The 17855-nt window shown below is 42.6% G+C and overlaps 1 protein-coding gene across 3 annotated transcripts in view; it reads right to left on the bottom strand.

Moving 5' to 3' along the window:
* Window positions 1-17855, bottom strand: part of Pisd (phosphatidylserine decarboxylase) — a 44600-nt gene that overhangs the window by 13341 nt on the left and 13404 nt on the right. The window contains exon 3 of one of the 3 annotated variants that reach the window (XM_042666239.1): window positions 15509-15684. In XM_042666239.1, coding sequence (XP_042522173.1) covers window positions 15509-15684 — 176 coding nt within the window. Of the gene's footprint in view, window positions 1-15508; window positions 15685-17855 lie in introns of those variants that run through there. The other 2 variants (XM_042666243.1, XM_042666242.1) reach the window with 2 other exon arrangements.

Genomic DNA, 17855 nt, shown 5'->3' with positions numbered 1-17855 from the left:
TCTATTCTCCCTTTTTAAGGGATTACATATTTGAAGACTTCTCATAAACCCTAGGTTGGCCATGAACTCAAGATATCCTCCTGCCTTAGCCCAGCCAGTATCTGGGCCTGCAGGTTCACATGACCATGCTCTAACAGCTAATGATCAAGTTGTAATACAACCCTGGTCTTCCATCACTCTGAATGGGACCTTTTTCTGGACTTTTTCTACATGAAATTATGATAAGGAGTGACAGGGTCCCACAATCAGTAGCCTGAGAGACTTAGTCAGGCTCAAAGCATTTGCTACTTCAGTCCTGAAATGACCATAGGCCAATAGTCAAGATTTTGAGAACTCCTTCCATTATATAGGGCAAAGAAGAAACAGAGAAAGCTATGAAAAAACAATATCCTGGACTGGGAATGTGGCTTAGTGGTAGAATGTTTGCCTAGTGCGTGCCTCAGTACCACATAAAAGAAAAAGCTGGATGTGGCACTGTGGCTCAAGTGGTAGAGTGCTAGCCTTGAGCAAAAGGAGCTCAGGACAAGGACCAGGCCTGAGTTCAAGCCCCAGGACTGGCAAAAAAAAAAAAAAAAAAATCCTGTGTGTGTATGTGCACCTGTGTCCTTTACCTGTTCAAGATTTCTTCAAGGCACTTCAGCCATTTAACAAGTCTGCGCCTACAAACTGTCTGTCTCACCCATAAAAAGGGAAGTCCTAGGTTTTATTTATAAGTAGATCCCCAGAATCTCCACAGGGCCTGGCTTATAGAAGTAACTGAAAAACTTGTTAAGTGAAGGGGTTAATGCAAGAAGAAAGGAATCATGTTCATCTACGTATGTCTATGTTCATCTAGTATGGTCTTGTAGCATAGTAGGCCAACTACAAATAGAAATAGTTATTTTAGAAACCAAACATGTCACAAATCATAAAGGTGTCCGTATCTTTTGCAAATGGCAATCCTATCCCCTAGTCAGTAACTGGGATGCCAGAAAGCACTGTGGCACAGGAGCTACTCACGGCACTGTCATGAAGTATTGTAACGTTATCCCAGAGTAACATGGTTGAGGTTAAAAGAAAAAAAAAAGCACTGTATGGAATAATTATATCCTTTAGAAACAAACTCAAGATGGGGCTGGGAAGGTGGCTTAGTGTAGAGCGCTTGCCTTGCATGCATGAGGCCCTGGGTTCGATTCCTCAGCACCATATAAGCAAAAAGAAAAAAGCCGGAAGTGGTGCTGTAGAGTGCTAGCCTTGAGCTGAAGAGCTGAGGGACAGCGCCCAGGCCCAGAGTTCAGGCCCCACAACCAGACCCCCCCCCCCCAAAAAAAAAAAAAAAAAAAAAAAACTCAAGAAGTGAAGGTAAGAAAATAAAGCTCATAGCCAGGTGCTGGTGGTTCACGCCTGTAATTCTAGCTACTCAGGAGGCTGAGATCTATGGATCATGGTTCAAAGCCAGCCTGGACAGGAAAGGCTATGAGATTCTTATCTCCAATTAGCCACCAGAAAACCAGAAGTGGTGCTGTGGCTGAAAGTGGTAGAGGACTAGCCGTGAGCAAAAAGTTCTGGGACAGCACCCAGGCTCTGAGTTCAAGCCCCGGACCAACCAAAAAGAAAAAGAAAGCTCATGATTATACCACCTACTCATAAGATGAGAAGGGGTGGGGCTCATGACTGTTCTCTCTGTTTTCTGTCATTTAAATGACAGCAAGGTTAATTTCCTCATGAGCTTTGAGACCACTTACTGGGAGGAAGGACAATATCAAAATAAATGGTAGTGGAAAAACTTGATATCCCATGCAAAGAGTGGAGTTAGATCCTTCTATTACATTCAAAAATTAACATGCTGGCACTGGTTGTTTATGCCTGTAATCCCAGCTACTCAGGAGGCTAAAGTCTGAGGATCAAGAATTGAAGCCAGTCTGGGCAGGGAAGTCCATAAGACTTGTCTCCAATAACCAGCAAAAAAAGCTGGTAATGGTGTGGCTCAAGTTGTATAAAACCAGCTTTGAGCAGAGAAAGCTAAGCTCAAGTCCTGAGTTCAAGCCCCAGTACTGGCACAAATAAATTAATAAATATGTTTATAATTTAGCTCAAAATAAAACCAGTTGAGTGCCAGTGGCTCACATCCCTATAATCTTAGCTACTCAGGAAGCTGTTCTAATGACAGGTTTGGAGTTAGCACAAGCAGAAAGATTTGGCAGACAAATCTTCAAAATTCTTACCTCCAATTAACCATCACAAAGCTGGAATTGGAAGTGTGGCTCAAGTGGCAGAATCTCAGCAATGATCAAAATAGCTAAGTTAGAGCTTGAGGATCTGGGGGTGGGGGTGGGGTGGTAAAGAGGTCTAGGACATGGCTCAAGAGGTAGAGAGCTGGCCTAGCAAGTTCAACAGTTCAAATCTTAGTACTCCTCAAAACAATACAACCAACTTTTTTCCCCCCTGTCAGTCATGGGGCTTGAACTCAGGGCCTGGACACTGTCCCTGAGTGCTTTTGCTCAAGGCTAGCACTCTTTGAGCCACAGTGCCACTTCCAGTTTTCTGGTGGTTAATTGGAGTTAAGAGTCATAGACTTTCCTGTCCAGGCTGACTTGAACCACAATTTTCAATCTCAGCCGCCTGAGTAGCTATAATTACAGACATGAGCCATTAGTGCCCAGAAACAACAAACTTTTTTTTGTGTGTGTGAACATACTGTACAGAGGGGTTACAATTACATGGGCAAGATAATGAGTACATTTCTTTTTTTTTTTATTGTAAAGATACTATACAGAGGGTTACAGTTACATGAGTAAGGTAATGAGTACACTTCCTATTGAGCATTGTTACCCCCTCCATTGTTTTCTCCCTACCATCCCTTCCCTCCCTACCTTCCCCAAGGTTCTTTTTTTTTTATTATTGTGATTAAGTGATTACATAATTTCCCGAATTTCACAGTATTGTGGAATAATGATGCTCATTTAAAGTCACAAGTTCATTCTAAGTTTCCTGGAGCAAATTGTCTATCACAGTCTATAACATATAACGGTGTACACATGTTATACACCATACATGTGATCAACAGCATAGGGATATTTAGTAGTGGTTCGACCAGATGAGTGGGAGTTCTTTGTTTCTTAAGTCCTGTTAGTTTTGTCGTATCAACTAACATTTTGGATTTAGCATCCACTTATCAGGGAGACCATGTACTGTTTGTTTCTTTGCTCTCGGCTTACCTCGCTCAAAATGATTCCTTCTAGTTCCATCCATTTCCCTGCAAATGCCATTATTTTGCCATTCCAGAAACAACAAACTTTTAAAAGACAACACAGAAGCTGGAGTTGGTGGCTCACATGTACAATCCTAGCTACTCAGGAGACTGAGATCTGAGGATCAAGGTTCAAAGCCAGTCTGGGCAGGAAGGTCTATGAGATATTTCAATTAACCAACAAAAAACCAGAATGAAGTACTGGCTCAAGTGGTTGAACACAAGCCTAGAGCAAAATAACTAAGGTATGGTGTTCAGGCCCTGAATTCAAGTCCCAGAACCAGCACTAATTAAATAACTAAAAAAATAATGAGCCAGGAACAGTGGTTCACGCCTGTAATCCTAGCTACTCCAGAGGCTGAGATCTGAGGATTCTGGTTCAAAGCCAGCATAGGCAGAAAAGTCCCTGAAAGACTCCAATTAACTACCAGAAAACCGGAAATGGCGCTATGATTCAAAGTGGTAGAACACTAGCTTGAGCAAAAAAGAGCTCAGGGACAGAACCTAGGCCCTGAGTTCAAGGCTCATCACACACACACACACACACACACACAACCACACACACACACATGCGCACGCACGCACGCACAGAAACAATGTTTACATCATCAAATTTTGGTAATAACTCAATACCAAAGCTCAGACAGCAAAAGGAAAAATAGAGTAACAGGAGCTGGGAATGTGGCTCCATGGTAGAGTGCTTACCTAGCATACAAGAAGCCCTGGGTTCAATTCCTCAGTACCATATAAACAGTAGAAGTGGCACTGTGGCTCATGGCAGAGTGCTAGCCTTGAGCAAAAGAAGCTCAGGGCAATGCCCAGGCCCGGACTCGTTCAAGCCCCGTGACCAGTAACAATAAATAAGTAAAGTAAATAAATAACAACAAAAATAAATTAGAGTAGCAAAGTTCAAAATGTTTATGTGCCCAAAGACATCATCAAGGTGAGCAAACAACCAACCCATAGAACAGGAGAAAGTACGCAAGTCATATATGAGATAAAACATCGTTATCTAGAACATATAAAGAATTTCTGTAAGTCAACCAAGAATATCAAACAGAATCCAAAAACCAGCAAAGGACTTGAATATACATTTCTCCAAAGAAGATAAAGTAACTCTTCCTCATCCACAGTAGTATAGCCCAAACCTCAGCAGATATCCAAAAGAAGAATAATATCAAACCTTATACATATGCTTTTTTCCCCCAATATTCACATACTTAGGTTATTAGTGAGAGGTTATTAGCAATAATAAAAACACAAAACAACTCTAAGAATACACTGTAATAAAATTATTTAAAACAAGTATTATTTCTGGAATTTTCCATTCCATAAGTCTGGGCCAATCATGGATGAATAAAAGTTTGGAGTGTAACTGTGGATTAAGGGAGAGAATATAGCAAACCAATAACCAACCAGCATGGGACCCAATGCTTAACATTACCAACCATGAGGAAACGCAAGGAAATTCACACTCAGACGCCACCTTTCACTCTTCAACATGAATATGACCTACAAAATGTTGAGAATGTTTATGCATTGCTGCTGGTAATGTAAAATGGTTCTGCAGCTGTAGAAATTCAGTCCTTCCTCAAAAATTTAAATACAAATTATTTGTGACCCAGCAATCCCACGCCGAAGTCTAACTCAAAGGAACTGCAAACAGGCTCTAAGCAGATCCTTGTAGTGTCCACAGCTGCCAAATTCATGGAGCATGCCCCGCAGATGAACACAACAGGTTCACGAACTGCGGGGAACAAGCTGTGGGGTGTATTCATGCATGTGCACATGGAGTGACTTTTTTTTTCTTGGTGGGTCATGGGGCCTGAGCACTGTCCCTCAGCTCTTCTGCTCAAGGCTAGAGCCCTACCACTTGAGCCAAAGCGTCAGTTCCAGCTTTTTCTGCTTATGTGGTGCTGAGGAATCGAACCCAGGGACTCAGGCATGCAAGGCAAGCATGCTACCACTGAGCCACCTTCCCAGCCCCTAGAGTGACTTTTTGTGGGAGCTGCTACCACCCATTTAAAGATCATCTGCCCCTGTGTTTCAGCTAGGAAAAAGAACAGAATTCTGGCTGAAGCTTGTCCACAGATGAACATCAACGAACCTGGAAAACATTATGTGCAATGAAAGAAGCCAGACACAAAAGGAAAAACAATACCTAACTCCATGGGGTATGTGGAATAAACATATTCATGACTTATGAATAGTTACCAGGCAAGGGTGGGGAATACTGACTGACTAATGGAAACTGTTGGGGGCGATGACAGGTCCAAGACCCTGGCAATGTACTTAACGCCAGTGATATATACTCAGTGTCAGGGGCTGCAGGAGACAGTAAAAGCTACAAAGGAGAGGCCCTCCTGACAGGATTAGTGGCTTCACAAGAAGAGTCTGTGCTTGCTCTCTGTGTCAGGGAAAGGGGGCCAGGAAGAAAGCCCTTCCACAGCCTAGCCATATGAAGCACCTTTAGAACTCTGTTCTTTAAGCTATTTACTCTATAGTATTTTGTTACTGTTATGGCAGCATGAGCTTAGGTATAAGTATATTTTACTAATGGAGGAAAAGGCAAGATGAGAAAAGACAGGAACAAAGAGAAACTTCAGTATTCCTGAGACTGTGATGGGCAAAACACAACAAACATGAATTATTTCTGTGGAGGGGAAGGAGTGTCATTGGGATAGAGAGCAAAGTGGCATGGTAATGAGAAGAATCAAATAGACACACAGGATAGAGACAACAAAGGCTGACAGGTTGGCAAGAGAAGTGTGATGAGGGGCTGTGGATGCAGCTCAGGTGGTGTGTAGAGCTTTTTGTCTAGCACACATAAGGCCCAGGATTCAATCCCCAGCACCAGAGGGGGAAAGGCAAGGATAGGAATGGCAGGATGTCCTTCTCCACTCCCCAAGAACTAGGAGTCATCAGGGTCATGACTACTGCTCCATGCTAATGCTTCTTCTGGGTACAAAGCACTTCCTCCTGGCATCTTCCCACCTCCTGGCCAATGAGCAAAGAGATGCTACTGAAGCAAGGTAACATTACAAGGGGCTTCCCAAAAACCTGCAGCATGAGTAACTCAACTTCAGTTGAATTACTGAGCTTAAAACATGGGGCGAGAGGGCAGGCTGATGTCTTTTTTTTTTTTTGGGGGGGGGGGGGGGAGCGGGGGAGGGTTCTGGTCGTGGGGCCTGAACTCGGCCTGGGCGCTGTCCCTCAGCTCTTCAGCTCAAGGCTAGTGCTCTACCACTTGAGCCACAGCACCATTTCCGGCTTTTCTCTTTTTGCTTATGTAGTGCTGAGGAATCGAACCCAGGGCCTCATGCATGCAAGGCAAGCGCTCTACCACTGAGCCACCTTCCCAGCCCCCGGGCTGGTGTCTTATAACAACAGAAGAAAGGGACAGATGACCCGTACATGGGTGGGGAGACCTCCTATCAGCAGTCATTCCAGAAAGGGAATCATTCCATGGGAGGGCAGGGGGAGGAAAGAAGTGAGGAAATAAATCAGAGTTAAATAAAGATGTAGGCATGAACTTTTCACAAGTCCTATGCATGGCTGGAGGGTGGGGGGAGTAATGGGGGATGTGAACACTCAACAGGCATTATACCATGGAATGATCAGTACACTCAAATTCATGCCACAAGCAGGGTACCAGTGGCTCACGCCTGTAATCCTAGCTACTCAGGAGGCTGAGATCTGAGGATCACAGTTCAAAGGCAGCCTGAGCAGGAAGGTCCATGAGACTCTTACCTCCAATAAACCACCAGAAAACCAGAAGTGGTGCTGTGGCTCAAGTGGTAGAGCACTAGCCTTGGGCTGAAGAGCTGAGGGACAGCACTGAGACCCAGACCGACCAAAAAAAAAAAAAATAGTTTGATACAAGTGGCAGGCAAAGTGGTGCCATACCTGTAATAATGCCAGCATTCAGGAGGCTGAGACACAAGGATTAAGACTCTGTCTCAAGACTTAAAAAAAAAACAACTCAGTAACAGTCAATCAGGGAGTCACATCAGACAGGTATCACTAGAAGTCCAACTTAGTAAGCAGAGGAGAAAAGAAAAGAAGAACAACTTAGGAAAGCAGAAAAATGACAGGAAACACAATGCATCTCTCTACAATAACCATAAATGTTAATGGGCTCAAATCACCAATCAAAAGTAAAAGAATTACAGATTGGATCAGAAAACAAGGTCCATCCATTTGTTGCCCTCAAGAGACCCATCTCACAGCCAAAGATAAAAACAAATTCCGAGTGAAAGGATAGAAGAAGATCTACCATGCAAATGCTCCCAACTTGAAGGCAGGAGTTGCCATCCTGATATCTGATAAAATAAACGTTTCATTAAAATCAATATAAAAAGACAAGGGACTGGGAAGGTGGCTCAGTGGTACAGTGCTTGCCTTGCATGCATGAGATCCTGGGTTCAAATCCTCAGCAGCACATAAGCAGAAAAGGCCAGAAGTGGAACTGTGGCTCAGTTGGTAGAGCACTAGACTTAAGCCAAAGAGCTGAGGGACAGTGCCTAGGCCCAGAGTTCAGGCCCCACGACAAAAAAAAAAAAAAGACAAAGAAGGATGCTACATCTTAATACAGGAAACAATACAAGAAAAGAATATCACCATTATCAATTTATACTCTCCAAACACTGGTGCGCCCAAATATGTCAAGCAAATATTCTCAGACTTACAGAATAAAGTAGACCCAAATACAGTAATACTAGGAGACTTTAATACTCCACTTTCACCAAAGTCAGGTCTACCCACCAGAGGATTGGCAAAGAAGCCTCTGAATTAAATGATGCCATATCTCAAGCAGAATTAATTGACATCTACCAAGTTTTCCACCCTACAACAACCCAGTACACATTCTTTTTTTTTTTTTTTATTTTTTGGGGTCCGGTCATGGGGCCTGAACTCTGGGCCTGGGCGCTGTCCCTCAGCTCTTCAGCTCAAGGCTAGGGCTCTACCACTTGAGCCACAGCACCACTTCCGGCTTTTTTCCTTTTGCTTATGTGGTGCTGAGGAATCGAACCCAGGGCCTCAGGCATGCAAGGCAAGCACTCTACCACTGACCCACCTTCCCAGCCCCCCAGTACACATTCTTCTCAGCAGCCCATGGAAATTTTTCCAAAATAGATCATATCAAAGTGCATACAAGGAATTTAAGCAAATACAAGAGGATCGACATAATTCCCTATATTCTATCCAACCACAGTGGAATCAAGCTAGTTCTCAATAACAAAGTATACTGTAGAAACTACTCAAACACATGGAAATTAAACAGCACACTTCTGAGCAACACTTGGGTCACAGAAGAAATTAAAGGGGCTGGGAAGGTGGCTCAGTGGTAGAGCACTTGCCTTGCATGCTCGAGGTCCTGGGTTCGATTCCTCAGCACCATATAAGAAAAAAGCCGGAAGTGGCGCTGTGGCTCAAGTGGTAGAGTGCTAGCCTTGAGCTGAAGAGCTGAGGGGCAGCGCCCAGGCCCAGAGTTCAGGCCCCACGACCGGCCCCCCCCCCCCCCCCAAAAAAGAAGAAATTAAAAAGTTCCTACAATTTAATGAAAATGAATATACATCAGAAAGAAACCTGTGGGACACAGAAAAAGCAGTCCTGAGGAGCAAATTTGTTGCTCTCAGTGCACACATCAAAAAAATAGAGGAAGATGAAGTAAATAATCCCATGACACAACTAAAACTGCTAGAAAGAACCTAAAGTTACTAAATGGAGGAAGATAACCAAAATAAGAGCTGAAATTAACAAGATAGAGACTAAGAAAACTACAAATACAATTAATAAAACAAAAGTCTGTTTTTTTGAAAAAATTTCAATAAAATTGATGGACCTATGGCAAGATTAACTAAAAAAAGAAGAGAGGAAACCCAAATCAATAAGATCAGGGATGCCATGGGAAAAATTACAACAAATACCCAAGACACCCAACAATTATAAAGAACTAGTTCTAGAATCTATACTCAATAAGGAAAGAAAACCTAGCAGAAATGGATGAATTTTTAGAGAAATACAAATTGCTGGGGCTGGGATGGTGGCTCAGTGGTAGAGCACTTGCCTTGCATGCATGAGGCCCTGGGTTCGATTCCTCACCACCACAAGAAAAAAGCCAGAAGTGGTGCTGTGGCTCAAGTGGTAGAGTGCTAGCCTTGAGCTGAAGAGCTGAGGGACAGCGCCCAGGCCCAGAGTTCAGGCCCCATGACCGGATCCCTCCCCCCCCCCCCAAAAAAAAAGAAAAAGAAAAAAAAATTCTATAAGAACTTTAAAGAGGAACTAATACCCATACTCCTCAAACTCTTCCAAGAAATAGAAACAGAGGGAGCTATCCCAAACTCATTCTATGAAGCCAATATCACACTCATCCCCAAACCAGGCAAAGACCCAACAAAAAAAGAGAACTACAAACCAATCTCCTTGATGAACATAGATGCAAACCCCTCAATAAAATTTTAGCCAACAGGGCTGGGAAGGTGGCTCAGTGGTAGAGCGCTTGCCTTGCATGCTCGAGGCCCTGGGTTCAGTTCCTCAGCACCACATAAGCAAAAAGAAAAAAGCCAGAAGTGGCGCTGTGGCTCAAGGGGTAGAGCGCTAGCCTTGAGCTGAAGAGCTGAGGGACAGCAGGACCCCCCCCCCCCAAAAAAAATTTAGCCAACAGAATCCAGAAACTTTTTTTTTTTTTTAAATCATACATTATGATCAAGTAGGCTTCATCCCAGAGATGTAGGCATGGTTTAACATACGTAAATCAATAAATAATTAATCACACCAAGAGGTCCAAGGTCAACAACCTCATGTGAAAAGGCTTTTGATAAAATACAACAGTCAGGCTGGGAATGTGGCTTAGTGGTAGAGTGCTTCCCTAGTATGCATGAAGCCCTGGGTTCGATTCCTCAGTACCACATACACAGAAAAAGTTGGAAGTGGCGCTGTGGCTCAAGTGGTAAAGTGCTATAAAAAAAGAAGCTTAGAGCCGGGCGCTGGTGGCTCACGCCTGTAATCCTAGCTACTCAGGAGGCTGAGACTGAGGATCGCGGTTCAAAGCCAGCCTGGGCAGGAGAGACCGTGAGATTCCTATCTTCAATAAACCACCACAAAACCAGAAGTGGCGCTGTAGCTCAAGTGGTAGAGCGCTCGCCTTGAGCTGAAGAGCTGAGGGACAGCGCCCAGGCCCAGAGTTCAAGCCCCACGACCGACCAAAAAAAAAAAAAAAGAAGCTTAGAGACAGTGCCCAGGCCCTGAGTTCAAGCCCCAAGACTGGCAAAAAAAGAAAAAAAAATCATTCATGTTAAAAGCACTGAAGAAGATAGGAATAGAAGGAACATTCCTTAAAACAATAAAATCCATATATGACAGACCAACAGCCAATATTATACTTAATGGGGAAAAACTACAATCAATTCTCCTAAAATCAGGAACAAGGAAGTGGCACTGTGGCCCAAGTGGTAGAACACTAGCCTTGAGCTGAAAGAGCTGAGGGACAGAGTTCAAGCCCCACCATAACCCCTCCCCCATCCCCCAGCCCCCCAAAAAAAATCAGGAACAAGGAAGGCAAGGATGCCTACTCTCACCACTCCTCTTCAATATAGTTCTGGAATCCTTAGCCAGAGCAAGAAGGCAAGAAAAAGACATTAAAGGATCTGCATAGGGAAGGAAGAAGTTAAACTATCTCTTTTTGCAGATGATATACCTCAATGATCTCAAAAACTCCACCCCAGAAACTCTTAGAACTTAATAAACTATTTTGGCAAAGTAGCAGGATACAAAATTAACCCACAAAAATCAGTTGCCTTTCTGTATACCAACAACATACAAGCAGAAAGGGAATCAAGGAAACAACCCCATTCACAATAACCTAAAAAAAAAAAAAAAAAAGTCAATAAAATATCTAGGAATTAACCTAACCAAAGATGTAAAGGAACTATTTAATGAAAACTATAAAAGCCTAAAGAAAGAAAGAAATAGAGGACACCAGGAAATGGAAAGACCTTCCGTGTTCTTGGATAGGCAGAATTAATAAAGTGAAAATGGCCATACTGCCAAAATTGATATACAAATTCAATGCAATTCCCATTCAAATCCCAATGATGTACTTTACTGAAATAAGAGAAAAAAAATCCAAAAATTCATATGGAACAACAAATCTAGATAGCCAAAGCAATTCTAGGCAAAAACAACAACACAGGAGGGATCATGATTCCGAACTTCAAACTTTTCATAGAGCCAGAACACCAAAGACAGCATGGTACTGGCCCAAAAACAGACCTGAAGACCAATGAAATAGATTAGAAGATCCAGAAATAAAACCACACGCTTACAGTCAGCTGATAATTGACAAAGGAGCCAAAGATATACAGTGGAAGTATCATAACCTCTTCAACTATTGCTGCTTGGAAAACTGGGCGGCCACATGTGGAAAATTACCCCAGCCTGTCACCATGTACCAACATCAACTCAAAATGGATTCAAGACCTTAACATCAAACCTGAAACTAAAACTACTGCAGGACAAAGTAGGCGAGACACTTGAACTTATAGGCACAGGCAGGAACTTCCTGAACGGAATTCTAGGGTCACAACAAATTGGACACCTTAAAATAAAAAGTTTCTGCACAGCTAAAGACATAGCAACCAAAGTAGAAAGACAGCCAAATAACTGGGAAAAAATATTTACTAGCAATATATCAGACAAGGGACTAATATCCACTGTTCACAGGGAACTCAAGAAATGAATCTCTCCCAAACCTAACAAACCAATTACTAAATGGGCAAGGGAACTAAAGAGAATTCTCAGAAGAAGAGATAAAAATGGCAAAGAAACACATGAGGAAATATTCATCATCCTTGGCTCTAAAGGAAATGCAAATAAAAACAACACTGAAATACCACCTTATCCCAGTCAGAATGGCCCACATCCTAAATTCAGCCAATGACAAATGCTGGAGGGGATACGGAGAAAGAGGAACCCTACTGCACTGCTGGTGGGAATATATACTAATACAACCACTTTTGGAAAGCAGTCTGGAGGTACCTCAGAAAGCTAAATATAAACCTCCGCCATGACCCAGTCATACCACTTCCTAGGCATCTACCCTAAGCAACAGCAACCAGGATACAAGGACACATGCACCTCCATGTTCATTGCAGCACTGTTCACAGCAGCCAAGATATGGAAACAACCCAGATACCCCACTACAGATGAATGGATCCAAAAAACTGTGGTACCTATAAACAATGGACTATTATGCAGCCAGTAGAAAGGACAAAATAATGACATTCACAGGAAAATGGATAAAACTAGAAAAAATCATTTTGGGTAGGTAAGCCAAGAACAAAGAGACAAATGGCACATGGTCTCCCTGATATGTGGATGTTAAATACAAAATGCAAGGAGATACCACAAAGTAAACAGGGCTCGAGAAACAAAGGACCTCCACTTGTCCTACCATTACTAAATGATCCCCACGTTCTTGACCACATATATGGTATACGTGTTATAGGAGGAGGACACAGAATCAGAGGGAAATGGGAAAACATACAACAGAGGGGCCCATCAGCTGCACTGGACATTGATGAAAACGAACTAAGCAATTCAAGGGCAGTGATGGGAGGGAGGGAATGAACAGGAAAGAGGGAACAGCTACTAAGCAAAAGAAAAGAAATATACATGCCACCTATGTGGAAGAAATAGTTGTATTGTCAAAGCTCATAGAATTCACAGACTTTATACACCACAATAATGGCAAGTTGCCTCATGAAGGTTAGAATGTGTTTGTGACTTTAACTATCATTATCTCTCAATAGTGAGAAATTTATGCAATCACTTAATCAAAATAAAAATTATTTTTAAAAAAGACAGTAAATTGGAAATGAACTTTACAACTTAAGGTGGGGGGGGGAGTGATGGAGGTGGGGAGGGGAGGGATCATGGGAAAACAACAAGGAAAGGGGTAACAATGCTTGACAAGAAATGCATTCAACCGGGCGCCGGTGGCTCATGCCTATAATCCTAGCTACTGAGGAGGCTGAGATCTGAGGATCACAGTTCAAAGCCAGCCCAGGCAGGAAAGTCTATGAGACTCTTATCTCCAATAAACCACTAGAAAACCAGAAGTGGCACTATGGCTTAAGCGGTAGAGCGCTGGCCTTGAGCTGAAGAGCACAAGGACAGTGCCCAAGCCCAGAGTTCAAGCCCCACGACCAACCCCCCCCCCCAAAAAAAAATGCATTCATTGCCTTATTCGTGTAACTGTAACTCCTCTGTACAGCATCTTTACAATAAAATAAAATTAAAAAAGAAAAAGCAAGTGCCAGCAACCCATACATATAATTGTAGCTACTTGAGGAGCTGAGATCTTTCAAACTCAGATTTTCTCAGTATGCTTTTCCTTCCCCACCCTCCCCCCACCCCCAGCTGAGGACTGAACTCAGGGCCTTGTATTTGCCAGGCAAATGGCTCTCCCACTGAGTTTAATCTCCAACTCCAGGGATGCTTTTGAAAAGAGTGGCAATTCCCAGGAGCATACCAGCTCACCCCAGGATGAGTCACCATGACACCAGCTTTGATCATGAACTTGCACAGGGTCAGACAGTTATAGCCCTGCACTACCCATGGTTAGGACTGTACTGGCCTAATGGAGATGGGTGTTGTCAGAGGAACAATCAAAGGCAAAGGCACACCACACTCGGAAAGTGTGACTCTTTATCAAAGGATTCTATGATGTAATACCAGAAAACTCTGTTTTGGTTTGGTTTTTCAATCTGGGGTTAAATTATTATAAAGTCCAAGAATGTAACAACAGGCCAGGGGCAGGTGCATGAGTTAATCTGCATGTGCAGTTGACTAAGTCACAGTTTTATAGGACTCTCAGCAAGCAAATGAAATCTGCCAGGAGTGGTGGTACAGGTATGTAATCACTGGTACTTGGGAGGCTGAGGCAGAATAATTATAAGTTCAAGGCCAGCCTGGGCAAATCAGGAAGATCTGTCTCAAAATAAAATTTAAAAGGACTGGGAGTATACACTCAGTGAGCACAGCACTTGCATAGCATGCATGAGGCCTTGAGTTCAATCCTGAGCGCCAAAAACCCACAAAAACAAGTAAAATCTTTTACACTGCATTCTACTAGAAGAAAATGTTCAAAACAAAAACCTCAAAAGAATTTTGGAAGAAAGTTCATTATGTAACATGCAATTCCAATGGCAACAAAGATGTCTAGACAAACTATTCTAGAGCTGAATGGAATCTCAAAGTTATATTCCAATTAAACTTTTACAACAAGCACAAAAGAGTTGAGTGTGGTGGCACACAACTGTAATACCAATGAACAGGATGACAGAGACAGAAAGATTTATGAGATCTTGCCTCAAAAAAAGAAGTACTGATGTTGGAGCAGGACTCAGGTGGTAAAACACCATGGCTCTTAATTTAAACCCTCAGTATCAAATAAATAAATCTTAAATGTTTAAAAAAAATAAAAAAGAGAAGGTAGGAAAAAAGTGACGTACCCAATTCACATAGTCACCAAAGCCCTGGCTGGAACTCAACATCAGGACACAACTACCCACCAGTGAAAGTGCTGTTAGATTGGACTCAGCTGAGCCATGTCAATGAGTTAGAGAAGGTCATGAGGAAATCCAAACACATTACTCCATTCCACCTGGGAAGTCTCAGTGTTCCCTGTTCTTCCCTAGGTAACTGGGCTCTAACACTGCTCCTTTGCTGTTTGAGAGTTTTGATTAAATTATGAAGTGAAAACAATTTTTACTTCTGTATGTTTTCCATATTTATCAACCTTAGATGGACTACATATGTGGTCAACAATCATTGCAGGTTGCCCGTACTTTTTGAGTGTGAGTGGTGGGGAGCATTTTGAACAATGATAGTAAGGAAATTTGATCATTGTAGTCTGGTTCCTGGTGGAAACTAATCCACATCACAAAAACCCAGTCCTTTCAGCCTTCTCGAACCAACAAGAGAAGAACGGCAGAAGAACCAAAGTGTCCGCACCAAAGCAAGCATAAGCTCTGAGGATGTCAACAGCAGGAAATTTCTACTCAGGCCTTTAGGAGACCAGGAGTAGGTGGGAGGACAGGAGAGAAGCTTGACATGACACCAAACTTGTGGCTCCTGCATCTGGCCCAAACCCACTGGAGTCACGGGCTTCCATAAAGCAATTGTGACTTATTCAACATTTCTACTTTGGGGCAGTTTAGAGCGACAGACAGCTGTGCAGGACAAGGCTGCAAGGCAGTTCTGCCTTCTGCCTACCTCCCAGTGACCGGCCAGTTTGGGTGGAATCTCCAATCCCAGCCTCTTCAGCTCCTGCTCCCTGTATTTCTCGTACTGCCGGTACCCTGCATACCCGCCACCTGTCAACAGCAGAATGGGGAAGGGGCGCAGCAGGTACAAGGATCGGGCAGAAGCAGTATGAACTTTCCTGGAACCTGTAATAAAAAAAAAAATTATAATAGTCCCTCAAAAAATAAAATACCTAGGAATTAACTTAACTAAAGAAGTGAAGGACCTCTATGATGAAAACTTTAAAAACATGAAAGAGGAAATTAAAGCACAACTAAGGAAGTGGAAAAACCTCCCATGATCCTGGGATTGGGAAGATTAACATTGTGAAAATGGCAATACTGCCAAAGGCTATCTACAAATTCAATATACCCATCAATATCCCAAGTTCATTCTTCAATGAAATAGAAGAAGCAATCCAAAAATTCATATGGAATAAAAGACCCCCAAATAGCAAAAATAATCCTTAGCAGAAAGAACAGCACTAGAGGAATGAATATCAATACCAAACTTTAAACTCCGTTACAAAGCCATAGTAATCAAAACAGCTTGGAACTAGCACAAGAACAAATCTGAGGACCAATGGAACAGAACTGAAGACCTATAGAACCCACAGACCTATAGCCACCTAATCTTTGATAAGGGAGTCAAAAAAATAGAATTGAAGAAAGAGAGCCTCTGGAAAAATTGGCTAAACACCTGTAGAACACTAAAGCTAGATCCTTATATATCACTCTGCACCAGAATCAACTCCAAATGGATCAAAGACCTTGAGGTAAAAGCAGACACCCTGAAAACATTGGAAGGAATAGGAAAAACTCTAGGGCTCCTTGGCACAGGCCAAATTTTTTTTTTTTTGGGTTGGTCGTGGGGCTTGAACTCTGGGCCTGGGTGCTGACCCTCAGCTCTTCAGCTCAAAGCGAGCGCTCTACCACTTGAGCTACAGCACCACTTCCGGTTTTCTGGTGGTTTACTGGAGATAGGAGTCTCACGGTCTCTCCTGCCCAGGCTGGCTTTGAACTGCGATCCTCAGATCTCAGCCTCCTGAGTAGCTAGGATTACAGGCATGTGACACCAGTGCCTGGCTCCAAATTTTTTTTTAAATTTTTATTTATTTATTTATTCATTTATTTATTTTATTGTGAAAATACCGTACAGAGGGGTTACACTTACATGGGTAAGATAACGATTACATTTCTTATCAAGCATTGTAGCCTCCTCCTTTGTTTCCCCTTCCTATCCCTTCCCATCCTCCCCCCCACCCCCCAAAATTTTCTTAATAAAGACCCAGAAATACAACAAATCAAAGAAAAGTTGGACAAATCCGATTGCATGAGCTTCTGCATGGCAAAGGACATAGCTAGCAAGATCAATTGAAAGCCCACAGATTGGGAAAAGCTCTCCACTAGCCATACAATGGACAAGGGCCTCATATCTAAAATATACTCAGAACTCAAAAAATTAAATCCCCCCCCCCCAAAACAAATCCTCAAAGAAACAACTGCCCCATTAATAAGTGGGCTAAAGATTTAAAAAGAGACTTCTCTGAAGAGGAAATAAGCATAGCCAATAGACATATGAAGAAATGTTCAATGTCTCTGGTCATAAAAGAAATGCAAATCAAAACAACATTGAGATTCCACCTCACTCCAGTTGGAATGGCTATAATCAAGAACTCTAATAACAACAGGTGCTGAAGGGGATGTGGCCAAAACGGAACACTACTGCACTGTTGGTGGGAGTGCAAACTTGTTCAAACTTGTTCAACAACTCTGGAAAGCAGTATGGCGGTTCCTCAGACTCCACATAGAGCTCCCCTATGACCCAGCAATCCCACTTTGGGGCATTTATCCAAATGATCACAAACAAGGTCATACAAAGCTACTAGCACAGCTACGTTTATCATAGTATTATTCACCATAGCTAAGATATGGAGCCAACCCAGGTGCCCCTTTTTAGATGAATGGATCAAGAAAATGTGTGTGTGTGTGTGTGTGTGTGAATTCTATGCTTCTATCAGAAAGAATGACACTGCCCCATTTGTAAGGAAATGGAAAGACTTCGAAAATCATATGAAGTAAAGTAAGCCAGATCCAAAGAAACATAGGTCCCATGGTTTCCCTTATTCGAAATAATAAGTATACATCTAGGGTAATCTTTTATCTTTTTTTTTTTTTTTTTTTGGTCAATCGTGGGGCTTGAACTCTGGGCTTGGGTGCTGTCCCTGCGCTCTTCAGCTCAAGGCCAGCACTCTACTGCTTGAGCCACAGGTCCACTTCCGGTTTTCTAGTGGTTTATTGAAGATAAGAGTCTCACA

The sequence above is a fragment of the Dipodomys spectabilis genome, unplaced genomic scaffold, assembly GCF_019054845.1.
Source record: "Dipodomys spectabilis isolate Male_0828 unplaced genomic scaffold, ASM1905484v1 ptg000363l, whole genome shotgun sequence".
In the NCBI taxonomy this organism is placed as follows: Eukaryota; Metazoa; Chordata; class Mammalia; order Rodentia; family Heteromyidae; genus Dipodomys; species Dipodomys spectabilis.
This window is presented reverse-complemented; position numbering and strand designations above follow the sequence as displayed.